The sequence below is a fragment of the Tamandua tetradactyla genome, chromosome 2 (assembly GCF_023851605.1).
Source record: "Tamandua tetradactyla isolate mTamTet1 chromosome 2, mTamTet1.pri, whole genome shotgun sequence".
Taxonomy (NCBI): Eukaryota; Metazoa; Chordata; class Mammalia; order Pilosa; family Myrmecophagidae; genus Tamandua; species Tamandua tetradactyla.
The window spans coordinates 202,170,607-202,197,393 of record NC_135328.1 but is presented as its reverse complement, the minus strand read 5'-3'; the positions used below and the strand labels follow the sequence as shown (position 1 = coordinate 202,197,393).

At 58.0% G+C, this 26,787-nt stretch overlaps 1 protein-coding gene across 1 annotated transcript in view; it reads right to left on the bottom strand.

Moving 5' to 3' along the window:
• The window catches only part of MYOM3 (myomesin 3), a 49,197-nt gene extending 22,613 nt beyond the window's left edge, over nt 1–26,584 (bottom strand). The window contains exons 1-17 of the mRNA XM_077150820.1: nt 26,419–26,584; nt 23,392–23,571; nt 23,009–23,089; nt 22,136–22,292; nt 21,196–21,353; nt 16,081–16,176; nt 14,350–14,438; nt 12,388–12,432; nt 11,297–11,437; nt 10,082–10,243; nt 9,290–9,431; nt 7,511–7,710; nt 7,092–7,145; nt 6,670–6,797; nt 5,456–5,639; nt 2,830–3,004; nt 322–443 (exon numbers count right to left, since the gene is read on the bottom strand). Coding sequence (XP_077006935.1) covers nt 322–443; nt 2,830–3,004; nt 5,456–5,639; nt 6,670–6,797; nt 7,092–7,145; nt 7,511–7,710; nt 9,290–9,431; nt 10,082–10,243; nt 11,297–11,437; nt 12,388–12,432; nt 14,350–14,438; nt 16,081–16,176; nt 21,196–21,353; nt 22,136–22,292; nt 23,009–23,089; nt 23,392–23,552 — 2,095 coding nt within the window. The 5' untranslated portion in view covers nt 23,553–23,571; nt 26,419–26,584. The remainder of the gene's footprint in view (nt 1–321; nt 444–2,829; nt 3,005–5,455; nt 5,640–6,669; nt 6,798–7,091; nt 7,146–7,510; nt 7,711–9,289; nt 9,432–10,081; nt 10,244–11,296; nt 11,438–12,387; nt 12,433–14,349; nt 14,439–16,080; nt 16,177–21,195; nt 21,354–22,135; nt 22,293–23,008; nt 23,090–23,391; nt 23,572–26,418) is intronic.
• Between the last annotated feature and the right edge of the window lie 203 nt (nt 26,585–26,787).

Genomic DNA, 26,787 nt, shown 5'->3' with positions numbered 1-26,787 from the left:
ACCCCCTGCCTTAGAGCATTTTCTCTTAGCCAGAGCCCTCTTCTGGAATCCTGGAGGGCACCTGGGCCTCAGGTTTCTGAGCCTGGGGGCCTCTCCACCTCTCAGACTTGGTCAGAATTCATCCGTGGCCTCAGGCCATTGTTACTTCCTCCCCAATGGACAGGGTGGGCAGGCTCAGCCCTGTTTCCCCTCCATAGGACTTAAATACCACTGGCTTCTGGGAGTGGATCCTCCAGGATGTAGCCTAGAAACCCCCAGCTCTCTGCCCACCCCAGGGTTGCCTTGTGAGCTTGCACGCTGGATCTGCCGCTTTGGACTTACCCAGAGCCTGCTTGACCCTGATGGGTTCGGTGGCAGCCGAGCGTTCACCTACCCCTGCCTCGCTGACTGAGCTGACACAAAACTCGTACTCCTTTCCTGTCCTCAGACCGGGAACCGTAAACCTGGGAGAGAGATGCACAGACTTCAGGGATGTCAAACAGCTCGGAGACATTCTAGGACATTCTGGAACAACCTGTGGGAAAAGAGGCTACCAGCATGGTAGGATTTGAGGGTTCTGGACAAGTTCTTTTCTAAAAGTATCTCCCGTACTCTTATAGCAATGCCTGAAATAGCACCAGGGAGCATTTGTCCTTAAGATTTTAAAGGATGCTTGCTCTCCTAGAGCCCACCATTAAAATGTATGCCAGATGCATGGTACATCTTCAGTGCTTAGGGCCTCATCCTTGAAAAAGGACAAATGAGTCTCATTATCTGCACTGATGTGATTCAAAACCTTGGAGTCCTTTTAAAGACCCCCTAGTGAGAACTGTTATCTAAGGTTATCACAAGGACACTTTGGCCAACCAGTCTTACAGAAAAATATCCTTTTCATCCCTTCCCCTCTTGATAAAACCCATACTGTGGACCTCATTTTCCCTTTCCACTTTTCAATATTTTCCATGGTGCAAATCTCATTCTGAGGGGAGCTGTCTGTCCTGGAGAAGCCCCAGGACTTCAGTCACACCAGGGGTTGAGGCTGATACAGTGTAGGGGCTCCGCACCTGGGGACATGTGCATCTAAAGGGGGGACATACCTTTGCTGAGAGGGAGGGGCCCTGAGGGCAGGGGTCCAGGCAGCACCTGACCAGGTGACGCTGAGGGCGACTCCCCAGATCAGACCCTGGTGACAGTTGATGATGATGATAATGGTGATGGTTGCAGCGAGCACGTGCCCAGCACACACCATGCATGGGTTAGCTCAGGTGCTTGCCACACACCCTTGGGAGAGGTACTGTTACTTGTCTCCGTTTTGGAGATGAGTTTGGAGACTTGACTCTGAGAATGTTGGAGCAAACTTTACAGAGCCAATCATCCAATTTCTTCAGTTTACAGGTTGGGAAGCACTCTCGCAGGAGGAAAGCAATGTGCCAGGAGCACACAGGCATTAAGGACCAGCCTGGACTGGAGCCCAGGGCCCCTGAATCCCAGCCCTGTGCCCGTTCATACATCATTCATCCATTCATTCGTTCAGGCGATTTTTGGACATCTCCTGTTGAGCTGGGTTTGGTGAAGCCAAAACTGGAGGTGAGCCTGACTGAGCTCCCTTCATGCTATAACTCCAGACTTTGACTCCTTTCCAGCCAACACACACGCAGCAGAAAACATTTCCCAGGTGTGGCACTTTCCCTGGACATGCCACGCCTTTTGCGCCAACTCTCCCTCCGCCCCTGCCTGGCCCCCAAGGAGGCACATCCTAAGGCAAGTAGGGGGAGGGATGTCATTCTAGGGATAACCTCGATTTAGAGCTAATTCCCCCCAAATCGAATTATTCTACTACATGGAAACTTTATCTGTTATTAGTAACAAATCATGACTGACTCCTCCCAGCTGGCCCTGAGGTGCCAAGCACCAGTGGGCACAAGGTCCCGTCCCTTTTTTGGGGAAGATTTCCTTGGGGCTCAGGGCCCAGGTGACAGCAGCCCAGCGTGCTGCACTCGGGCCTGGCCAGCCGTCTGATGGGAGGGGAGGGGAGGGCCGTTGCCACCCCAGCCCCTCCCCCAAGAACCTCAAAACTGAGAGAAACCTCGAGACTCACCATGTCTGCTAGAACGAGGGTGTTTGAGGGCTACTGAGAAAGGAGGGAGCCTTAGAGCAAGCGGGAGATGGAAAATCAAGAGTCTGACAACATCCCCCCACCCCCATGCCCAGGTCTTCAGAGGAGGGAATCAGCTCAGAGAGGGTCAGTCTCCTGCCCAGGGACATGAGGGAAGTGAGGGTGACATGGAACCTGGACCCAGGCTGCCCAGACTGCCTGGTCCTTTGGCCACTCCGCACGCTGTGCCTCCCTCGCTAAGCTCCTGGAGGGAGGAGACCCAGCCCCAGTATCCCTATCCATGAATTCTGCAAATAACATGCCCTTGGCAAGTTTTTTTTTTTTTCCTTGCATGGGCAGGCACCGGGAATTGAACCCAGGTCTCCGGCATGGCAGGTGAGAACTCTACCTGCTGAGCCACTGTGGCCCGCCCTTTGGCAAGTATTTTGAAAAGAGACCTTCGAGAGACTGGGTTCAAATCCCAGTGAGTTTCTCTCCTTACTAGCTATAGGAGTGTCAGCAAACTACTTAACCCCTCTGGACCTCAGTTTCTTCATCTGCGAAACAGTGATAAAAATAACAGTCCTGACCTCACAGGATTGCCCTTCGGATTCAGCGAGCTGATGTGTGCAAAGGGCCGAGAACGGCGGCCGGCCCAGAGTCAATACTGGGCGATGGGAGGCTGCTGTTTTGGCCACGGCCCCTCCCTGGAGGATGCCCGAGCGCCGGCAGCGTTGGGGCCAGGGTGGACCTACTTGGTGTCCTGGATGGGCTTGTTGTTAACTGTCTGCCACTCAGAGGAGCCCGCTGCCCGGGAGTAGATGTAATAGCCCAGGAGGTCTTGGCCGCCTTCCACAGGCTCCCAGGTCAGGGAGACCGAGGTCTGCGTGTCTCTGAGAGCTTGAACTTGAGCAGGAGGCGGGAGAGTAGCTGAAAAACGGAAACGTGGGCCGAGTGAGGACGCGGGGTTACAGGCTGTATCAGGCAGGGGAAGGGGGTAGTTGTGTGGGAGCGGCAGGCAGGTGCATCCCCCCCACCCCCAATCGAGGGTGGCTCGGGAATTCTGGCTGGGCCCTGGGACTTGGGACAGCTCTCTTTCGGGGCGCAGCAGTGTACGCAGACTCTCACGCCCTAACAATTCCTCTCTTCTACCTTGGAACATCTCTTCTTCCTCACTAAATGTCCCTACTCATTAATTAATCTTTAAAGCTGCTTCTCTTGCTCTCTTCCAGAAGTCACCAAATATAACCACTTTCCTCAGTCCTTATCTTCATTCTCTAGAAAACTTGCTTTTCTTTCCTTGCAACTCCTCTTTTGATTAGGCTCCTTGAGGTAGGGGCTGCTGTGATTTGTTAGACAGGGGAATTGATGGATAGATGGATGGATGGACAGATGGACAATGGGTGGATGAACAGAGATGCAGACGGATGGATAGATGGACAGGTGGGTGGATAAATGGCAGGTGTGTGACCTTTCTAGTTCTCTTTTTACTTCCTGAACACCCTCCTCTCCACACCTTTTGTATCCCTCCATCTTCCCTTTGTCCCCAGCGTGGGCTTTCTCAGGCTTCTCTGTCCCTTGACTTGCTCCACTCTTCTTCTCTCCTCTCATTCTCGAGGGTCTTGCCTATGCCTTCAGCTCTCGCCTCTCTGCAGCTGACTCCTCAGGCTTTACTTCCAGCCCTGCCCTCTCTCCCAAATTCTGGAGCCTGCCCTGACCATCCAACAGCAATCCGAGATTTATAAAGTGCCTGCCCTGAGCCAGGCACTGCTTTTGGCCTGGGAGAAGCAGTGAGATGTAGACCTGTGGTCCAGGGCCTCACGGGAGGTCCCGTCGGCTCCTTCAAAGCCCCTAGGACTGAAGACAATGTGACGGTGGGTGCAGGCTGCACGGAAGTCACCCAGGGGCCCCAGCATCCAAGGGATTAATTCCACCCAAGGACAAGGACTTGAGCTGAGTGTATCCTTGGTGTGGAGTGGTCCTCAGACACCAAAACCGTGATTTCAAGGAGGATTTCATGTCCCGAGGAAACGTCTATGAGATGACATCAAATTTTAGGCACAGAATGCAAACCTCTCCTTCCATGGTCTGAATGTACTTTCAGAAAGATGCTTTGATATGTGAAAGGCCCAAAGCTCAGGCCTCAGGTGTTAATAGTGTCACTCCTGGGTGGGGGGGAGCAGGGGCAGGGTGTGTGTGTGTTGTGACTCTTTTCTCTCTACTATTTTTTTATTTTCCCATTTTTGTACAGTAAGTTTACTTTTTTTTCGCATGGGTAGGTTCTGGGAATCGAACCCAGGTTTCCAGCATGGCAGGTGAGAACTCTGCCACTGAGCCACCGTGGCCCGCCCTAAATTTACTTTTATTATAAAAATAAAAGCCCCTTCTTTTCCCTTCTCTTTTCTCTCCCCCCTGCCCCTTCTCACTGCACATGGACCTGACCCTAAAGCTGAATTGTGGTCCAGAACCTGCCTCACCCCCAATCACAAACCGCTCACTAGCCAGGCTCCGAATCAACCCAAATGGCCACGGGACCAGAATTACAGAAAACAGCACTTGCCTACCGACTCATTCATACTTGCCATGAGGATCATATTTTTCTAGATGGTTGAAGTCGAGCAAATCTAGGACCTTGAACCTTGACCCAATGGGACCTGCAGCAAACCTGGCTTTTCCTTGAGGGCTGACTCTGCAGCTGGGTTCCTTAGAGGCACTGGCTGGTGGTGGCAGTTAAGGGGAACTTTCTGATCTATCTGACTGAAGAGCAAAGAAGTCCAGAATCCAGGGGCCTCACAGGAGGGAGGCAGCCCCGGGAAGCTGGGGTCCAGGATGGAGCTGCCGCTGGGAGACTCAGAAGGAGCTGGAGATGGGAGGGTCACCATGGCTGTGAGACTTGTAGCCCGGGAAGGATGTTCCCAGGCCCAGCCAGGCTGCACTTAAGGGCAGTGTCCTGCCTGGGGGGCTCAGCTCCTACCAGGAGGGGATGTGGGGGGGTTCTGCTTAGAAGGCTCACTTCTTGACAAAGCTTGGCTGCAAGAAGCAGTATAGAGGGGGGGCTGCTCAGAGCTCTTGAGAACAGAGGATGACTTGTGAACACTTGGCTCCTGCCCTGAACTCAGCTGCATCCTATAACCTGTAAATTGTTGGTCTGGACAAAAAAACTGCCTGTACCCCCATAAGGGGTTATGTATGGCTGAACCCCCATAAGCCTCCTGCCCACAGAAATGTGATTTCTGATGTCCTAAAACTTTCTGGGCCTCTGAGTAAGTTGCTTTTCTGCTTCGTGATGGGTGGGAGAGATCAGACACCGGGAAATGCTGTCCTGAGCCCTGGGTGCTGGCGGCCTGGCCTGCCCTGCCCCCTACCCCGCCCCTTGGTCACCTGGCTTCCTTCCCAAGGTGATGGGCTCGCTGGGCTCCGACGCGTCGCTCATGCCATACTGGTTTATTGCGCGTACCCTGAAGAGGTATGACTTCCCTTTCTCCAGGTCCAAAAGGGCGAACCGCGGGGCTCTCACGGTGTCCTCTGTGCTGATGGCCTCCCAGATGCCACTACCTATGACAGACTGTGAAAGAGGAGAGAAACTCACACACACACTTCACATTGCAGAGAAATAGGCTGGCCTGCACATGCGAAAGGAGAGGCTCGTGGAGCCAGAGGTTTCTCCGGGGAAATTTCCTAAGCCTTTCCTCTCCACCCAGTGGGTGCCGGGCACTGTGCTGGGCACAGCAGGTGATGAGACGCTAGGTCTGGTCTCTGCCTCCAGGGAGGTCAGGTTAAGTACATCTCCTTGGGCTGCTGGCCCCTGTTTTTGCGCTGGGTCTTATTTCATTCTCCCAAGTAGGTTTTCCCTTTTATGCTGATGAAAACTGAGGCTCAGAGAAATCAAGAAACTTACTGAGGCTCACATAGCACAACCCAGGGTGCGAACTGACCCTAACCCCCCGGGGCCAGTTCCCACTACCTGGGGCTCCCCAGCCCTGGGAAATCCACTCCACAAAGCGGCCCCTCCTCGTGGTCTCCTGGGACACCTGTCCCCACTGAGAACCTCCTCCTAGCGCTGAGGACACCAAGCAGCGCCCAGTCGACGCCCTCGCTGGTGGGTGTTAGCCTAGCATTCCACCCGCATGGCCCTGCCGAGAAGAGGTGCTGGGTCCCACGTGGGTCCCGAGGCTAGAGTGGGATGTGAACACTTAGCACGGGGCCAGCTGGGCCTCGCTGGGGGTCTCCCAGGAAGTGGTGACTCTTCCGATTGTTATCATTGTCTTCTGTGCCTCTTCATTTTAACTATTTCAACAAACAGCTTCAGGAAGTGCTGTCAGTCACTGGGCCTCTTGGGGCTTGGGGTGGCCTCCAAAGGTCAGTTAACCCCCCCTCCCCCCTCACCGCTTTCCCCACCCCCTCCCCACCCCTGCCTCTGTGCAGGGTCACCCTCAGGCCCCTGAGGGCGGGGAACTCTCTTCAGTTCTCTGGACGCCTCCCCCAGGACACCGCCCAGGGGCTCAAAGAACCTCCTGTGCTCCCCCCTACCTGGGCTCCTATGACAGGCCTGTTTTCAGGCTCTCCTGGGGCTGAGGCCCTTGGGGTCTTAGTACCTTCTCCAGGGAGTATGTCAGTGGGGCCTTGCCCCGGGGGCTCGGCTCCTCCCAGCCTAGGACCACGTAGTTCTCTCGGATCTCGTGCGCATGGACATTGGTTGGGGCCAAGGGGATGGTCACAGAGTCTGGAATCAGAGTCATCCAGGGGCGGAAATGGGTGGGCTCCGGAGAGACCCCAGATCTCAGCCCCCCATTCCATGGAGGAAGGAACTTAAGCCCAGAGAGGGCCAGGAACTTTCTCCAGGTCACTCAGCCAGTGGGCTCCCCCCTCACTGGGGGCCACAGTCACCCCGAGAACCCCCCCACACACACACATCCTGCACATGGACAGTGGTGCCTCTGCCAGTCTGTGCCTGGCGCTCCAGAGCCGTGAGGGAGGCTGGAGTCTGGAGGCAGGGCGCTGGGGGGTGGACACGCACCTTCAAAGTCGTCTCGGCTGAGCGTGATCTTGTTTCCCAGGTCAAAGGGGATCTCTAGAAGGAGAAAGGAGGCTATTGGGGAGAGATGGGGCTGCTGGGTCAGGAGAAGGTGTTCAGGCTGCCCTGCTCTGGGCTCTGAGTCCACCCGCTGGTTCCTGTCCTGACCTTGCAGCCCCTCGCTGGGTGACCTCCGGCTGCCCTCGCTGGGCCTCGGGGCCTCAGGGGTTCAAAGTGCAGCAAAGTCACTCTCAGACCCAGAGAGATGCTCTGTCCTCGGGGGACAGATGTGTCTCCCCCATCACACTAAGAGCTCCTGAGAGCTGGGTATGTGGCTTGGATTGGGGGCTGCACACCCGCTCCTGTGTGAAGCACACCCTGATCGCCCCTGCAGAGGGTCCCCGCAGGGTCCCCGGACCCACCTGTCTTCTTCAGGGCTTCATCAGGTTCGCCCATCAGCACCAGCTGGGAGGCCTTGGAGGGGAGGCTGCTGCCCGCTCTGCTCACAGCTCTCACCCGGAACCGGTAGGTCTGCCCTTCGACCAGGCCTTGAATCGGGCATCTGCAGGTCCCGCCGGGGGCCTCGTGACAGGGCACCCATTCCCCAGACTCACCTTGGCACCTGTGGAGGGAGGCCCCTGCTCACCACTCCCCCTTCCCACTCGGAGCCTCTGCGAGGGCCTTTCCTCCCCCAGCCAGCCTGCCGCACCCCCCCAGCCTACCCACCTCACCCCCAGCCTACCCGCCACACACCCCCCAGACTGCCTGCCCCACCCCCAGCCTGCCCCACCCCCAGCCTGCCCAAACCTCCAGCCTGCCCACTGCACCCCCCCAGCCTGCCCCCACCCCCAGCCTGCCCACTGCACCCCCCCAGCCTGCCCGCCCCGCCCCCAGCCTGCCTGCCCCACCCCCAGCCTGCCTGCTGCCCCCAGCCTGCCCCACCCCCAGCCTGCCTGCCCTCACCCCCAGCCTGCCCGCCACACACCCCCCAGACTGCCTGCCCCACCCCCAGCCTGCCCCCACCCCCAGCCTGCCCACTGCACCCCCCCAGCCTGCCTGCCCCACCCCCAGCCTGCCCCCACCCCCAGCCTGCCCGCCGCACCCCTCCCCAGACTGCCTGCCCCACCCCTAGCCTGCCCACCGCACCCCCCCAGCCTGCCTGCCCCACCCCCAGCCTGCCTGCCGCCCCCAGCCTGCACCCCCATCCTGCCTGCCCCACCCCCAGCCTGCCTGCCCTCACCCCCAGCCTGCCCGCCGCACCCCTCCCCAGACTGCCTGCCCCCCCCAGCCTGCCCACCGCACCCCCCCAGCCTGCACCCCCATCCTGCCTGCCCCACCCCCAGCCTGCCCGCCGCACCCCTCCCCAGCCTGCCCACCCAGCTTGTCTTTGCCGAGGTCCTTCTCTCCACTTTAAAAGTCTGGCTCCAACCTCGGGCCCCAAGAGGCCTTCCACCTTCCCTGACCTTGACGCTAATCCAAACAGCAACTGCCTTTTAGAGCTTTCCTGCGCGGTCGGGAGCTGTCCTGCACCCTTCCCGCCCAGCATCTCATTTAGTCCTCAGAGCACTCGCAGGAGGTAGTTGTTGCTCTCTTCACGCTACAAGTGTGGCTCCACGGCTCCGAGGTGCAATGCCCTGGCCACGGTCCCTGGGCTCGTGAGTGGTGCAGTCAGGACTTCACCTGCGGTCTGCGCACTCCCCGAGCCAGTGTGCCTCCCAGGCCCGCGGAGCCTGGCCCCCGCGCCCTCGGTACCACTTCCTCCGGCTGTGCAACAGCACCCGGCCCTGACTGGGCAGTCATTCAGGGGAGTCCAAATCCTGACCCGGTCACGGATGGGCAGTGTGACCTGGGGCAAAGCCACCGCCCTGCACCCCAGTTTCCTCCTCCTCTGTAGCCCCCTCCCTGATATAGGGGCTGTTGTGAGGATTAAATGGGGCAAGGCGTGCACACGGTCACCGTGGCACAGGGGCAGGTGGAATGTTCCGGGCCCTCCCCCTTGGGCTTCTCCCCTTTTTACTGTGCCTCCTGCCTCTAGGATCAGGCTACCCCGTCTCTGGCATTTGGGGAGGAGAAGGTCACAGGCAGCCTTCTCTGGCTCCTAAATTATACAATCCTCTTCCAAGGAGCTGGGGCTTGGCCAGGGCCAGGGGCCTCCTGTGGCCCCCATGCTCGTCCTCCCAACCCCTCATGGGCCCCCTCACCGCTCGATGGAGTAGCTGGTGATGGGGCTGCCCCGGGTGTCACTGGGTGGGGTCCAGGTCAGGGTGAGACAGTCTCTGTGCACATCCAGGCACCGGACGTTCAGTGGGGAGCCTGGGGCCCCGGGCTGCTCTGCTGCAGCATCTGAAACCCAGGGGGCAACAGGCAGAGGGTCTTCCATTCGATGTCCACTTAGAAAAAGCCCCTTCCTCTCCTGCCCAGCATTTTCTCTCCATAACTCCCCACGGGCTCAGTTCTGATCTCGAGGACCAGGTCCTGAATTCAGCACTCCCTGCTCCCCAAACAGCAGCATTTGGGGTGAGGGCTGCTATTTATTAGGGTCCCATTCTACACCACACCCCAGAACAAGTCATAATTAATCTATGAGCCCCATAGCAACTCTCCATTTTATAGATGGGGAAACTGAGTCTCGTAGAGGCAAAGTGACTTGCCCATGGTCAACCAGCCAGTAAATTGGCAACGACAGGATTTGAACCCAGATCAGGATCAAAAAGCTAACAGGGAGAACCTAACCAGGGACCAGAATTCTATCTCAGCTCCACGCCGAGCCCTCCCTCCACAGGCCCCACCAAGTCTGAGACTCTCCGGCTGGTTCTTTTGGGGGTTCATAGGGTGCCACAGGGACTCCTGGAGAGAGTCTGGCCCACACACCATTCTCTAGCTGGGAAGTGGAGCCTCAGAGGCAGGGGTTAGCCCAGGGCCCCACGGCGAATCAGTCGCGGGCAGCACTCTGGCTTCGGGGCTCCCCATCCCGCCCCCAGCCCCCACCTCACCTCTCACAAACACGTAGGCGCTCTGCTCCCGGATCCCAAAAGGCGAGGGCACCCGCACCGTGTAGAGGCCCTCGTCCTCCTTGTGGGCGCGGGACACCCTCACGGATGCCTGGCGGTCTGCATAGAGGAGCTGCCGGCGCGCTGAGGACCTCAGCAACCTCCCTGCAGAGGTGGAGCCCAGGGTGAGGAGGTGGGGGCTCTCCACCTCACCTGGGAACCTGCAGACGTTCCCCCGGGGGTCCAGAGCATGGGGAGGGCGTGGCCATAGCCAGAGGCTCGGCTTGGGGGTGAGGTGGTGACCTCCAGGGCTTTGCCCAGGTGGCAGCTGAGCTCCCCTCTGGTGAGGGGGTGGGGGCTGGGTGAGGGGAGTGGGGGCTGGGTGAGGGGTGGGGGCTGGGTGAGGGGAGTGGGGGCTGGGTGAGGGGAGTGGGGGCTGGGTGAGGGGTGGGGGCTGGGTGAGGGGGTGGGGGCTCAGAGAGGGACTCTTAGGATCAGGGCCATTTCCTTTCTTTGCATCGTGTGAAGGTCCCTCCCTCCTGTCAGCAACCTCCCTTCCGGAACAGGTTCTGGAGAACATCTCAGCCTTGTTTTTGCTGCTGTTCCTCAGGGCTCCTTATGACTTCCCCACTTCTCTGCCCCTGGCCTACAGCTGGGGGTGCTGGGGGGGGCTGTACTCCTTGCCCCTTAGCTGCAGTTCAACTGCCCTCCTCTTCCTTCACTGAGCCACTTCTCATTGCCCCAGCTCTCCAGCTAGGAAGTAAACTGGCAAAGCCAGGATTTGAATCCAGATTGGTTCAAAAGACTAAGAGGCAGAATCCCCTGCTGGGCCCACGACATGTCCAGAGGTCTCCCAGCCCACGAGTCTGCAGCTGTTTGCCCTCTGGCCCGTACCCTGACTCTGCCCCACCGCCATAACCTGCTGTGGGTGCTCCTGTGCTGACATGCCTTCTGGACGGTGCCTCCGCAGTCCCATGGTGAGTGGAGCAAGTGCCGTGGATGGGGCCTGGCCTGCTCTGACCACCGCCTGGCTGTGCCCCTGCCTCCCTCCGCCACTTCAACCCTCCTAACTGCACTCAGTCTCTCTCCCCTGAGGGCCCAGGGATGAGCAGGTGGTGAAGGGCTCGTCCCTCTCTGGTTTCCGGCTTCTCTGGCTGCGAGTTGAGCGGTGAAGGGGGATGCTGCTGGAATGCAGGGCTGGGACTGGGGTGTCCTCACCATTTCGTAACCACTGGATGTTCTGCTCAGCGTCTAACACATCTTCCGAAAACAAGCAGGACAGGGAGAAGGGTTCCTTCTCACGGGCAAAGACAGGCATCAGCACCGAGGTGAACTCCACGTTGGTACCAAGCATCCGTCCTGGTGGGGATAGAAATTTGGCTTGGAAATGGTCTGGGGTGGTCAGTCCAGGGCATAGACTGGGCCTGGGGCTCAGACGTGAATGAGGACCCTCCTGGAGTGTCCCAACTTCTCTGGGTCAGTGCTGGGGATGGAGTCACGTCCCCTCCAAAAGCCACGTTGAGTTGCCAACCCCTGGTCCTGTGGGTGCGAACCCATTTGTAAATAGGACCTTTGAAGTTGCTATCAGTTAGGGTGTGCCCAAACTGAACGAGGGCAGGCCATAATCCCAGAGGGCTGAAGTCCTTATAAGCAAAGGAAATTGGGCATGGAAGGAGAAACCATAGGAAGAGCAAGAAACCGGAGGTCCATGGAACCCAGAGGAGAAAGAAGATGCTGTCATGTGCCTCATCATGTGATGGAGAAGCCAAGGCCCAGGGACCGTGTGCAGCCCTCCTACAGGCCTTGCTCACTTTGGGGCTTCTCCTAGCCCCCAAATCGTGAGCCAATAAATTCCTGTTGTTTAAGCCAACTGATTGTGTGGTATTCGCTTTAGCAGCCAGGAAACAGGATTCATGGCTCCTGGATGGTCTTGGCAAGAAGAGGGGCCTGGTTTGGCGGTGGTGGTGGAGGTGGGGTGTGGGTGTGGGGAAGAGACTTCTCTAAATAAACACCTGATTAGGCCCAAATAGCAGACATCCGGGGGCCACCTCCATCTGTCTTTTGGGCCGTGGATTGACCTTTCTAATTCAGTTTTGGACAGGGGATGGCTCAGTGGTGAAGGACCCGATCTGGGGCGCCTTGGGACCCCAGCAGCTAATCTGCAGGGGGCTCATAGGCCACCCCCCCGTGGACAGCCCTTTGTGGACATTGGATGAGGCTGTGGGGAGGCCAAAGCCCGAACAAGGATTCCCAGACACCACCCCTACCCACCACCCTCTGGCCGTGCGTCCCTCCCCTCCCCTCCTTACTTTTAAAGATCTCCGAATCGAAGCCGGCTTCCTTCCCCAGGTAGGCTGAAAGCACAAAGCAAGTAGAGTTTGAGAATGTTCAGACCCCACATTCCTACAAGGCTTTGGAGGCTTGGGCTTAGGGCCTGGGTTCGAGTCCTGGTCTGTTGGCGGCGCATGCTGTGACTTTGGGAACGTTCCTTCATCTCTCTGTGCCTCAGTTCCCTCGTCAGAGAGTGGTGACAATGGTTTCTACCTGGTGGTGGGGGGTCCACATAAATAAAGACCTCAGCAAGGGCCTGCTCAGAGCAGGGGGGCTCCTTCTCTGCCCAAACGCGCTCCAGGGTCACACACTGTCTACCGAGAGGCCGAGCCGGAGTCCATCCCTGGAGCCTCTGGGCTTTCTGGGGGGCTCAGGGAGAGCCCACAGCAGTGGGGGGCCAGAGGGCGAAATCCAAGGTCGCGTTGGCACAGACCCGCAGGGAATAAAGAACAGCTGTGGCTGACTTGGTGTTTACCACGTGCCGCGTACCTACTCATTTAACCCTCACGATGGCCCAGTTGGTGAGCCCCGCAGTGTCCTCCCATGGGGATGACGCGACTGAGGCCGGGTCACCCAGCTAACGCCCCAGCAGCCCAGTTCCAGACCCGACACTGTCTCCCTGGAAAGGCCTTTCCGTGAGTGAGGCCCAGAGGGACAGAAGGCTACCCAAGGTCACTCGGAGGGTCACGGAGGACTCAGGGTTACAGGGCTCCTGCCGCCAGCCCAGGGCTTCTGCTAGGACCGCCGCAGTTGCTATGGAGATGAGAGCAGGGGAGGGGCTTGTACTAGCCATGAGGAGATGCTCTTAGCGGGAGGCTGGGGGCCAAGAAGAACTTGGGGGGTCCCGGGGCTGCTGGCCTTGGTGGTGGGAAGGACAGGGATCTGGACAAAATGAGGGGAAGGATGGGGGAGGGAGTCAGAAGGGGGCAGGGCTCCGGTGCCTGACCTTGGGTGCACCCTGGGCTCAGCTATGGGGACAGCTCACACTTCTGCCTGAAGAGCCTGTGCTGGCAGTGGGACAGTTGCCACTCAAGAGCTATTTGGGGAACAGGTCGGGGGGTGGAGAGGACTGTGAAGGACAGTTTAACAAGGGTCTGATGAGAGACAGGGAGGGTGCGCTGGACTCCAGCTTCACTGTTGCCCAGACAGCTGCCAGGGAGCCCCTGTGTGTGTGAGGGAGAGCGTCTGTGCGTGCGTGTTTGAGAGAGTAAGGGTGGTGGGGAGGGAGGGGCAAGCGTTCCCTCTCTCTCCTGGGCACAGAGGCTCTCCGCGGTGTGGCCCCCCTGGAATTCTCCTCTCTGGTCCTAGGAAGGAGACGGGAAGTCATCGCAAATCAGCTTTATCCATAGGATCTCATTTAATTAACAGGAGGATTTGACGGCGGGCCTAGGAGCCCCCCTTTAAGAAATGAGGAAACCGAGGTTCAGAGAAGGGGCCTGCCCGGTTCGCGCAACTCGTCGGTGGCAGAGCCAGGACACGACTCAGGTCCCTTTTTCTAATTCTTCCTCCCACATCCCGCTATGCTGATGGTGGCCCTGCAGACAGACAGTAAGTCCCAGCCCTGCCACCGACTAGCTCCAGACGAAATGAGATGACTCGTAAGTGTGCTAGGTGCACAGGGAGGCGCAGAAAACGCCGGGTCTCCTCCCCTTCCTCCTAATCAATCTTATGCCAACCCACAGGGGTGGCTGATCCTGCCTCTCCCCTGCCTCCCTGGCACCGCTCCCTGTGCCTGTCTACAGGAGGAGACTCCCGCCTGCTTGTTTCCAGGGCCCCAGTGAGGTGAGACTCTCGGTCTCTGCCCTGGCCACCTGCCATCAGGCCAGACACCCCTGGGTACCAGGGACCCTTCCTTGAGGCTGACCACAGACCTATATCCTCAGGTGTTGGTCTGGGATGTGCTGTGGCCCAGCCTGGCCCGGAGGGACGGGGGGACTTACTGCGGACGAGGACTTTGGCAAAGGAGGAGGCCTGGCCGAAGACATTCTTCACCACCACGGTGTAGGTGGCTGAGTCGTCCTTAGTGCATCTGGAAAGGAGAGGGGGAGCTGGGACCCATGGAAACACAAGGCCCCCTCTGGGGAGGGAAAGGCTGGGATTCACAGGAGGCCTTCAGGGTACAAAGCAGAGACTTCGGGCTCTAGTTCAGGCCCCACCTTTGAAAAGCTGCATCCTTTGGGGGGGCCACTAGACCTCTCTGTGCCTTGTTTTCCTCCGAAAAAACTGGAATCATAATACCAGCTTAAACTACCTCAGATGAAAGTGCTTTGAAAATATCATGTGCCATATGCATTGTAGAACTGACTCTGGAGGCCCAGAGAAGTTCAGAGACTTGCCCAGAGTCACACAGCAATGGAATTCAACCTGCCTTGAAGGCAACGAGCCCTCTCCCTGGCATTGCCTCTTGCCCTAGCAATACCTCCAAATCAGAATCCTGTAGCAGGAACTTCCTCCTTCCATACAGAGCAGGGGATGGACTTGCCCGGGGCACACTGCGCTCTGTGGAAGAACTGGGCTGGATGCTCAGGTACCCTGGTTCTCAGGCCTGGGTCTCACCACCAGCCAGGCCAATTCTGTCATGTTCCCAGTGGAGACTACACCAGCTCCATTCCAGGGGCCCGTGGGATGGCAGACAACTTCTGGACCCCCTATCCCAGGTGACGAAGGGAGTAGGTGGTGGGATGTGCAAGCAGGAGGCACCATGATGCCTCCCCTCATCGCTCCGGGTGGGAATTGCTCCTCGAGGCTCTCCTGGACCTGCACATCTTCTCTGACTGTTCCACCTACCTACCGTGGCCTGGTATGGTCAGGCATTTATGTCATTATGACCCATTTTGTGCTCGGAAGGCAGGATCAATATCGTATTTATCTTAGTGTCTTTGAAACCCAGAGCAGGTGGCAGCTAGCAGGTGGAGGGTTTGGTATATTGGAAAAGTCCCAGATCGAGAGAACAAGGCTCAAACCCAGGCCTGCCTCGTACTAGCCGCGCAACTTGGGGCGAGCCTCTTAACCTTTTGGAGTCTCAGTGTTCCCGTCTGTAATATGGGAACAATGATGCTTCCTTTGAAGTACTGTGGGGAAGATTACCGATGATATGAACGAAGCACCTAGCATAGAGTTCAGCTCCTGGGTGGAGCTCAGTATGTGGCATCTCATATTTACACTTTTTGGGGGGAATGTAATTTTATGTTCCCATATAGCCTCCTGCCATGCACTTGCCCCTTCCTTCAAACCTTGCCTAGAATTCTCCATTCTGAGAAAGGCCTATCCAACAAGCAAGGGGCCGTCCTCTAACTAGTTCCTCTTGCCTGCTCGTGCGTACGTGTCCCTCCCCCAGTGAGGCACTCCTCCCGTACGCCCAACTCAGCGTCCAGGGCTGGCTGCCAGCCTCTGAGTCTGAATCTTTCACGGTGTAGTGCAAGGAACCAGAATCACCCGGGGAGGGTGTTAAACACTGATTCTTGGCCCCCCCGCTCTAGACCAGCCTAACCTGAATCTTGGGAGAAGCTGGGTGAGCCCAGGAATTAGTATTTTAACAAGCATCCCAGGTAATTTTGCAGGCAAGGAAAACTCGGGAAATGCTGCTCCAAGGAAGGGGTCGGGATTCTGCGTTGGCTTTGGGGGTGCTGGGGCCTGGGGGTGACGAGTCCCTCTGGGGCTCGCCGTCTCACCTCCTAATCTCCAGGGTCAGCAGCCCGTAGTTGTTCTTGATCCGGTACTTTCCAGCGGGAAAGAGGCGGGGATTGATTCGCATGTCATCTTTGTACCTGTGGGGACATGGGTCTGTGGCAGGCCGTGTGGCTCCCGGCCGAAAGGATGTGGAGCCTCTCAGGCCTGGACTGTAGCTGCAGCATCATGCTGCTCGCTCACCCCCCCTGGGCAGCACTTCTGCTGCCCCGAAACTCAGTCGCCCCCAAATGGGAGCACCGACAGCTCCGACCTTGCAGACTGCGGAGAGGATTCCATGGGACCTGGTGTGCGCAGCCTTTGCCTGGGGCCCCGCGCTGCAGGTGCTCAAGCGTCCATCCCCCTTTGCTGGGGGGTGCAGAGCAGAGGGCCCCCCCCCGTTAAGAGTAGCTTTCCCTCCCTCAGCAGGGCCTCCCCAGGGGTCCCCAAGTGTGCCGGTTTGAAAAAATGTATGTCCCCTAGAAAAGCCATGTTTTAATCTAAATCCCATTTCATAAAGGCAGAATAATCCCTATTCAATACTGTATGTTTGAAACTGCAATCAGATCATCTCCCTGGAGATGTGATTTAATCAAGAATAGTTGTTAAGCTGGAATAGGTGATGACATGTCTCCACCCATTTGGGTGGGTCTTGACAAGTTTCTGGAGTTCTATAAAAGAGGAAACATTTTGGAGAATGAGTGAGATTCAGAGAGAGCAGAGCAGAACGACATAGCCACTAGAAGTAGAGTCCACCAGCCAGTGACCTTTGGAGATGAAGAAGGAAAATGCCTCCCGGGGAGCTTCATGAAACAGGAAGCCAGGAGAAGAAGCTAGCAGATGATGCTGTGTTCACCATGTGCCTTTCCAGATGAGAAAGAAACTCTGACTGTGTTTGCCATGTGCCCTTCCACTTGAGAAAAAAACTGAATTTTATCGGCCTTCTTGAACCAAAGTATCTTTCCCTGGTTGCCTTAGATTGGACATTTCTATAGACTTGCTTTAATTGGGACATTTTCTCAGCCTTAGAACTATAAACTAGCAACTTATTAAATTCTCCTTTTCAAAAATCACTCTGTTTCTAGCATATTGCATTCCAGCAGCTAGCAAACTAGAACACCAGGCCTGCGCCCTGCTTTTCATCAGAGGGGGGTTGCCAAGGAAGGCACCCCTGAGCCCTACCCTCTTGCTCACCCCACAGGACAGCAGTTATCTTGGCTCTCGTTAGAATCCTCTGAGGGGTCTTTAAACTTCTCCGGGCCCAGGATGCATTCCAGATCAATTCCATCAGCTCTCTGAGTGGGGCACCCGGGAATTTGAATTTTCCAAAACTCCCCAGGTGATTTCCATGGGTGGCCCAGCGGGTCAGCCCACCCTGTGCACCCTGGACACCCCCTCTTTGTTGTCTGTAAACTCTGGGGTCTCCTCCTTGCTGTGCTGTGCAGACTGAGCAGGGAGGAGGCCTTGCCCCTCCTCACCGCCCATTAGGCCGGGGAGTGAGTTCTGGGGGCCTGTGGGGTCAGGGTCCGGCGGCCTAGACTCTTGTCAGAACGCTCTGTGACCTTGGGCAAGTCAGTCCCCCTCTCTGGGCCTCTGAGCCCTGAGGCGTTTGAACGGACCGTCCATAGGGTCACGCATCTCTGTCCGTGGTGGTGGTGATGGCTGAGGATAAAGAGGAGGCCTGAGCCAGAGAAGGCACCCTGCCTCAGCCCACCGCTGGTTCCCTCCGCGCCAGCCTGTTTGTCTCCATGGCAACCAGAAGGCACGCCAGGCCCCACCACCCAGCCCCAGGCCGCACCCCGCATGGAAAGGAGGGAGGGCGGTGCTTAGTCTTGGCACCCCATTTCTCCAGCTCTCCAGCTCACCCCACACCTTGTCGGGAACATTCCAGACTCCTCAGCCTGGCCAGCCTCTGCCCTTCCTGGAAGAAAGAGCAGCTGCTGCTCTGGGCACAGCCTGGGTGACCGGAGACCTCGACTCTCATCTGGCTTTTCTCTGGGCCTCAGTCTCCCGCCGGTGTGGCCAGGCCCTTGATGGCCCCTGCCGGGTGGACGGCACTGAGGCAGCCAGTAATGCCAGAAACTACTGTTGAGTGAAGGCTGAGGTGAGGGGCCCAGCCCCGTGCTGGCTCAGAGCCCATATAATTTTTTCTCTAAATATTGTTTTTCCTCGCTAATTTTGGCATTAGATACTACTTTTTTTTTTTTTCTTTTGCATGGGCAGGCACCAGGAATTGAATTCGGGTCTCCGGCCTGGCAGGCGAGAACTCTGCCACTGAGCCACCGTGGCCCGCCCAGATGTTACTTTTTGAGGATGCTTGGCCTGAGAGACGGAGCCTGACCACTGTCAGTTAGAATGCGGCCTCCACCCATGACTGCGGGGTGAGCAGGGGCAGACCGGGCCTTGTCCTGATGGTGCCTGAGAGCCAGGAGTCTGGGGTGCAGGGTTTCTGACACCCCAGGCTCAGCAGTTTCCTCAGAGGCCCCCCATGGTCTTGGAGTCCTCCCCGCCTCTCCATCGTCTCCAGGATTCCTTGGCCTGGCAGTCAAGGTCCTCCGCCCTCCCCCGCCATGTGACCTCAGCCCACCTTCTCAGTGCATTTTACATTTTCCCTCCTGTACCCCTGGCCCAAGCTTGGGGTTCCCTGAACGTCCAGCCTGGAGGCTTTCCTGTCCTTTTGCCAAGATGCAACCCCCCCCACCCCAAATCTATGAATATCCTCCATGTCCTTCAAAGCCCACCTCCTTTGCAGAGCACTAGAAAAAATCCTTCCTCAGCCTTCCAACGTCAGGTTGCCTCCTCCTTTCTTAGGGACACTGCTTCAAGTTAATTCAGCTCACAAGCCCTCTGGTGCCTGCTCAGTGCTCTGTGTGTGCCTCCAGCCTCCCTCACTAGAGCCTAAATGCCTTGCAGGCTCGCTGTGTGTCTGAGTCCTCTCAGAGCCTGTGTATTCATTCAGGAGGTGCTTAATAACTGCTGAGTGAATGGACTCACCAGCAAGCCCTGGGGACCAAGGTCTTCCTCCTGACCCTGGGGCTGGGCCTCTACCAGGGCCTGGACAGAACCTCCAGGGGCAACCCAGGGACAAGTCGCAGCTGCCCTGAGGTGATGCTGATGGAAAACCGGATCCCCAAAGCCAGGGATGACAGGACCACCTAGTCCCTCCGGCTGGAGTTGGTCTGGCCTTGGCTTCCGCCCCGTGGAAGGAATGCTCGGCTCCTTGTTGTGGCAACCTTGTTGGCAGGGGTGGAAACAAGCCCCCCTCCCAAGGGGCACCCACGGAATGGCTTAGGTGCAGGTCTCAGTGCCAGTGGAGGGCCGGGCTTGGCTGCGGGGCCGGACAGCTGAGGCCCTGACGCCCGCTTAGCTGAGGTCGGGTGTCAGGAGCCATCCGGGGCCCAGCAGGTTGTAGGAGGGAAAACCAGACCCCCAAAGCCCGGGGTCACCAGGGGCCACCCAGTCCCTCTGCTGGAGGTGGGCCTGGCACACTGTTTGGAACGAATGCCCCCTTGCAATGACCCGTTCCGAGGCCAACTCCCTTCGGGCACCCCCTTCCTTGATGGCTCCTGGGCTAAGAGCTTCCTAGTTCTCTGATTTCTGAAGTAGTTTGTGTGTTTTAAGAAAAAACAAACTGTAACTATCACAGGCCAGTGGAAAGAGCTACGGGTTGGGAATCAGGAAGTCCGAGTTTGACTGCCGGCTCCCGCTGCCTGTGCAACTTCAGGCAATTCACACTGTCTCCCTGAGCCTTGATGGCCTCAGCTGTGAAATGGACAATGGGTGGCCTTGAGGCTTAAACGAGAGAGTGATAGAGAAGGGCTGGGCTAATTGTAAAGTGGATTCAAGTATAGGATACTGCTTTTTTCCTTTGGGTTCTGGGTAACGTGTGTGCTTGACTTCTCCCTCCTACTAGGCCGTGCCTGTGCATTACTCAACATCTGGCTTACATGTCACCTCTTCTGAGAAGCCTTCCTGGATCCTTCTAGGGTGGATTGGACACATCCTCCTTTTCACCCTGTCCCCTCCAATCTCAAATATCAAACATGAATGTAATTCTCTCTCTGTGCCCATAGTTCTTCTCTGGCCTGAGAGCTTATTGAGGGCAAGATGATGTCTGGTTCATTTCTGAGTCCCAGTGCCTGATTGTGGGCCTGGAACAGATCACGCGCTTGGTAAATGTTTGAGGAAGTCCCTTCCCTGCCCCCCAAGTCCCTGGCGATGGGCTTTGGATGAGGCGGGATCTTGGTAAACAGCGGCTCAACCTCAGGGCTGAGGAGGAACGATGTGCCTCCTTGGTGCAGGACTGAGACCAGAACGAGTTGAGGACTCCCCCCGCCTTCCCCCTTCCCTCTTCGGCAGAGCCTGAGCTCTGTGGTTCTGCTATGGCTACACTCTCAGAAGTGGGGTCTCCTGCTTTCCCAGCTCAAGTTCTAAGGGCCTCTACATTGTAGTGGCGCTAAATCCTCAGGGCAGGCAAGCCGGACAGGAGGTCATGCACCATCTACAGAGCAGGAAACTGAGGCAGCCCCAGAGAGGCTGCAAGACCTAGCTGAACCCATATGCTGAGTTAGGAGAGAAAGCTGTAGGCCTGGAACATGGGGTCCCAGCCCAGGCCTGAGCTCCTTCTCACTGTAGGACCCTGCTCCCCCTGGCCTCCCCTCCTACACCCCAGTCCCACTCCTGCCTCCTGCCATCCTCCAACCCAGAGCCACCCAGCTCAGAGCAGCTGCCTTCTCATGCCTCCAGAATCATATTTTTACAAGCGTTGACTCCCCAGGGGCCTGGACTTCCAGCCCCAGGCTGGCTGGGCGGCAGCTAAGAATAATCCAGGCCTGAACCTCCTCTGCAGCTGCCGCTGTATTTGGGGGCTGGGCAGGGCATGGCAGGTGGTGGTGGTGAGCGGTAGGTTTGGGGTCTGTTGGTCTCCAGCTTCCCCAAGGCAGCAAGAGCTGGGGGAAGAACTGGGCTCCTGGAAGGGAGACGATGGGCTGTAAGGAACTTACATTCCTCATGACCCTGGGGCCTGGAGAGTAGAGGCAGAGGAAGGACCCCTCCCTCCCACCCCAGCCACTCACCGGGTGACCGGGGCTAGGCCTATCCCTCTCACCCTGATGGCTTACCAGGTGACCTGAGGTGGAGGGGAGCCGTGGACGGTGCAGGTCAGCAGGACAGTGGTGTTCTCCCAGACAGCGTGGGAGCGCAGTGGGATCCAGAACCAAGGCCCCCGGCCAGAACACAGCTCCCTCAGCTCCTTGGCTGCTCGGACCTTCTCCTCTGTCTGGAAGTGGGAAGGGGTCCTGTGAGCCAGGGGCCACCTGTCCTCCCTGTTTGCCACCACCCTCTCCCCCGGTGCCCAGGTTCTGAGCAGAGATGCCCAGGGACTGGAGCTCCCCCTTTACCACCAGCTGAGAGGCAGTGTGACACAGTGGGCAGTGCACGGGCTTTGGAACCAGCTGGCCTGGAGTCCAGGCCTAGCTCTGCCACTTACTAGCTGTGGGACCGTAGGCAGGTTGCACAATAGCTCTGTGCCTCAGTTTACTTATCCGTAAAGTGGGGGTGATAATAATACCCTCCACTCCCATGTGGATTGTAGTGAGCATTATATGAGTTGACATGTGAAAAACATTCAAAACAGTGCTTGGCACTGAAAAGTCCTATTTAAATATCAGTACCCCAGGGAGGGGAAACGGAGGGCGGCTTCAGATCTCTCCCATTTGCCAGGAATAGCATTTCCTGGGGGATCTTCTGTGTTCCAGGTGTTGGGAGAGTCGCTTTACAAGCCTCATTTAATTCCCACCACAGCCCTGGCAGCTGGTACACCTGCATCTGTTTTACAGATGAGAACACTGAGGCTCAGGAAGGTTGAGCTGCTTGGCCAAGGTCACATGGCTAGAAGGTGGCGGCACTGGGATTCCAACCCAGGCTGAACTCCAGAGCCCAGACTCTTTCCTGGACCTCCAGCTGCCTCTTGAAAAGAGCGTGGTAGGGAGGCGGGCAGTGTGGAATGGGCGTGGTGGTCCCAGGACCAAGGGCTGCTGGACTCCTGGGCCAACCCCTCACCTGCTGCCTCAGCAACTTCCAGTTGCGTCTCTGGCGCAGCAGGCGGTGCGTCTGCAGGAAGGCGACCTCTATCTTCTCCCAGTCGTTGCCGAAGCCCACGCGCTTCTGCCCGCGCTCCTCCAGCTCCACAGTGGTCTGGCACCTCAGCAGGGCCTCCCTAGGGCGACAGAGGCTGTCAGGGCCGGGACAGCGCAGGCAGGCCCCAGGGCTTCCTGGTCAGTTCCAGGCTCGCAGCCATCACAGCCGGTTGCACTTCGAAGCTTCTTTTGAACAAGAACGACCTTGAATCTTCCCTAGTCCCTCAAACACCCCGCAAGGGTCCTTCGCGTTATTGATTGTTACAGTTTGCAAAGCTTTTGTGATGATTCTTTTATTCGTCTTGTTTTCATTACAGCCAGGTGGTCAGGGATGAGTCTCCCCAGTTCACAGGCCAGGGAACTGAGGCTCGGGCCCGGCCAGGCCAGCACCCAGCCCCCTAGCTCAGGGCACCGCCCCGAGCCCGTGCTGCCTCCCATGCTGTGACGCTGGCTCCCCGTCTCTTGCTTGGTGGCATCTAAAACTTGGGGCTGAGCTACTTGCTCCTGCTCTCCCCATCCCAGCCCCCCTTCCACCATGTGAAGCCCCTTGGTGAGCAGGAGGCCCCCCTCCTGTCCCCTGGGGATGGTGCTGCCTGCAGATCTCACCAGAGGGTGGTAGGGTGGGCTCTGTGGTCAGACAGCCCCGGGTTTGAATCCTGGCCTGGCCTCTTATTCTGGATGGGTCACTCTGAGCAGGTAACTTAAGCTCAGGTGGGTGCCCAGCACAGAGGCAGGGGACTGGACGGGATGGCCCCTTTCCTGACCCAGGGCTCTCTGGAAAGGTCGCCCGACTCACCTAGACATCTCTGAGGAGGCCGTCAGAGCCAGGGCCGCTGCCAGGGCGTAGTCTTCGGGGCTGAACTGGTATTCTTCCTCGCTGCTCCCAGGGAAAGGGGCGTTAACAGGCACCTGCCGGATTGGAATCTGGCTGGGGCTCCCTGAGGTTAGGGTTCCCCCCACCCACTTCAGCGTCAGGGTGGGCCCCCCCAACACCCCAGCCTGGGGTTTCCCGAGGGCAGGGCTGTGCCTGCCCCTCCCAGAATAAGAGCTCCAGGAAACGGGGCTGTGTTTCCCCATCAGACTTAGGGCTGCACGCGGCAGCGCTCCATCCCCCACTCGGCGTGGGGGGCTGGGGCGGAGGCAGTGGCTGGGGAGGGTCTCCAGCGTGGCTGCCCCCACCTGCTGCGGAAGGTCCGTCTCTGCACGGAGGAGCCCATGCGCAGGCTCCGCTGCCGCTCCTCCTTCTGCTCCTCCTCCTGGCGGTGCTCCAGCCTGTGGACCTCCATAGCCTGGAGGGGCCGGGGCCCCCCCGCACTCCCAGGGTTGTGAGGCAGAGTCATGGCTACCAGGGGCGACCACCTGCCAAGGCCAAGGTGCACAGTCAGGCATCTGCCCATCCCCGCCCCAAGTGATCCTCCCAACAGCTCTGGGAGCTCTGCGGGGTAGCCGGGGAAACAGGCCCCGCACGGGAGAGGGCCCTGCCCAGGGTGGTGGAGGGCAGGCTTCGGGCTTATGTACCACCCTGTGTCCTCCCCGAGCTGAGCGTGCAGAGCCCTGCAGCAGGGAATGCACCCTGGCTTCCAGCTGCAGCCCTGCCCTTCCCTCGCTGTGCCACCTAGGGCAAGGCCTTGCCTTCTCTGGGCCTCAGTTTTCCCCAAACGACGAGTCACTGAACACTGTCACGTCTAAGGACTGTGCCTATGATGTGAGGTGGGATGATGTCCTCCCAGTCGGCAGAGGCCACCTTCAGCCTGCCCTCTGAGCCTTGCCCAGGCTTGTTTCCTCACCCATGGAGTTTCTACCAACCTCCCAGGTTGTTGTAAAGGTGAGCACCTGGCACACGGTCAGCGCTACACAGGCCATCTAGGACTCGCCGTCCTCTAAGTGCTTTTGTGCTTTTATAAGCATGCTATGATTTAGCTCTGATTCAGAAAATGCCTCTCCTGGCCATTTAACTATTTCGTATCTGTGCATCTTGACTCCTAAACGAGATTGTAAGGCTTCCAGCATGTTCTTACTGTATGCTGGCCCCATGTTAGGAATTTTCAAATAGACTCGTATCCCTCCCCGATACAAAACCCCTTGTCGAAGGTTGCACAGATGGATGGGGTGGGGGCGGGGGGCGGGCTGGCTCCTGAGCCCTCGGGACCTCTGTGTGTCCGTGGCACAGCCTTTCCTCCCACAAAGTGATCACCACCTGCAGGCCCTCCCGAGGCTCAGGTCCAGGTCCCCAGATGGCACCCAGTAGGGCTGGATCAAATCGGTGTACGGGACGGTCAGGGATCAGGGCATGAATCCACAGACACAGAGACAAGTAAGGAGGGCGGGAGGCCACCGAGCTGGCTGCCTCTGGGCAGTACGTTCTCTCCCAGGGCTGGGCCCCAGGTTACTTCCAGGTCTCTGAGCGTCTCTCTGATGCTAAAGCTCTAGGGTGGGAGCTAGCGCTAGAGGAAGCGCCGTCGGTGGAACGGCTAGAGCAGTTTTCATACCTCCCCTGGGTAGGAATTCTGGCCGGTAGGCCTCTGAAGGAAGCGAGGAGCAGTCTGTTGCCTCCGACTGACCCTGGCTCCTGAGGGGCCTGCTGGGGTGGGTGGCTCTGTGTGTGTGTGTGTATTGAGTGCATTCTGAGCTGGGTGTGGAGACAAACCCAGGAGCCATGTCTCTAAATACAAGGCATGGGGGATGGCCTGAAGGACCCTCTTTTGGGGTTCCAGGGGTGCCAAGGCCATCTTGGTCAACCTTAGTGGACATTTACTCCTTCAAAGTCCTGAATGCTTGCTCCCTTTGGATTTGCTGTGAAGGATGGGGGTTGTGGACACCAGGAAAGAGGGAGTAGATGCTTGCATGGGGTTGGCAGAAGCGAACAGCTGCCCCTAAAGGGATCCTTGGCTTCCCTTTATAATCTCAGCTGGCCGTGCTGGCACCAGCCATCTCTTTGACTTCACATCTAGCCCCTCCCGGATGGAAGAGCGTCTCTCTGTGCCCAGAGAAGCCCCACCCTGCTCACAGCTGCTCTTCCCTCCTCAAGCTCAAGAGGACCATCCTGGGTAGAGGGAGCTGCCCCCCTCCCCCCAGCCCTGGCAGCTGAGGGTTAACATTTCCTGGCGTCAGCCGCTGGCTCCCAGCCCTGGGGTGCTCTGTTCCTGATTAGCACAGCGGGTCCTGGGCCTGGTGCTGTCCCTGACCTCCTGGGCCTCGAGCAGCCAGACCCCCAGGTCCAGCCAATGAGCCACTGATTCTTTTTAAAGCACTGACCGAGGCTAAGGATCAGCCAGGGACAGGTTTGGAGCCTCCCCTGCCCTTTTCCCACAGGACCAGGGTACTCTCTTTTCAAAATGCTGTGTGTGCCTGCTGGGGAGGGGTCAGCGGGATGTGTGCCCAGGAGGGGAAACCAACCCCCATGCCCTTTCCTGGGAGTTCGAAGCCCTGAGCCAGAGGTCCTGCCCCCCGGCCTTCTGAGCCAGCCCTCCACTTTCCTTCCAGGCCTCAAAAGGCAAGAACAAGGAGGCCGCTCCCTTCCCTCAGGAGGAAAAGAGGAGCACAGAGAGGTTGAGTGACTTTGCTGAGGCCCCACAGCGAATGGATGGCGGCGAGGTCCGTTCAGTGGGTGGGGAGCAGACGCATGCTGCCCAGTCTGTCTGTACAGGCAGCGCTGTGTTCTTCCCCAACCAGCCACGGAGAGGCCCAAAGTGACCCAGCCACTGATGAGCTGAGGAAACTCCTTCCCCTCTCCAGGCCTCGGCCGCATACCAGTAAACCCCAGCTACTGGATGAAATCCCTTCCGGCTCTAAGTTTCGGATCCGAGGTGCTTGCCCTCCTCCTCTGCCTGCTGGGTTGGCCAAGTAGGGCTCAGCCAGCCTTGCTTTAAGGTTGCCGGACCTGCCATCCTACCCCTGTGCTTGCCCATTCCTGCCCCAGTTCCCAGGACGTCCCCAAATGTCTTTCTTTTTTTGCAGCATTCACATCATAAAGGACCAGCTGAGAAGACCCAGCTCAGAAGACACAGAAGAGTGGACAAGGCCGGGAGTTTCTAGGACCTCCTCTGGTTTACTTGGGGTGCTGCCTAAGCATGTGTCTGCTTTCTGTTCCCAAATCCTGCAGGCCCCTTTCCAAATGCACATACACATGCGTGAACATGCACGTGCACACACACACACACACAGATCACCACTTTTCTGGGGTCCGAGCCCCCGGAGGTGACTCACAGAAGCAGCGGTGCCCACTCAGGAGTCTCTGGAGAGAAGATCCCAGGAGTGAGAGGTCCTTGGCCTCTTCTCGTCCTCGGCCCTGTGCGCGCTGAGAGGAGAATGTGCTCCTGGAGCCCACACGGGTCTTAAATATAGCAGTGCTGAGACAGTGTGGTGACAATGGATGAGAACTGTGGGGGAGGAGGGCAAAGAGAGGGAGGGACGGCCAGTCCCGCTAGTACTGCTCAGGCAGCAGCGACAGGTGGAGCTGAGCCGCGTCCCCACCCCCCTGCCTCCAAGCCCTCTGCCCAGCTCTACCCCTTCAATGTGGAAAGAATGTGAGGGCTCAAGCCTGGGTGTCTGGAAGGTGCGTGGGGAGTGGTTTTC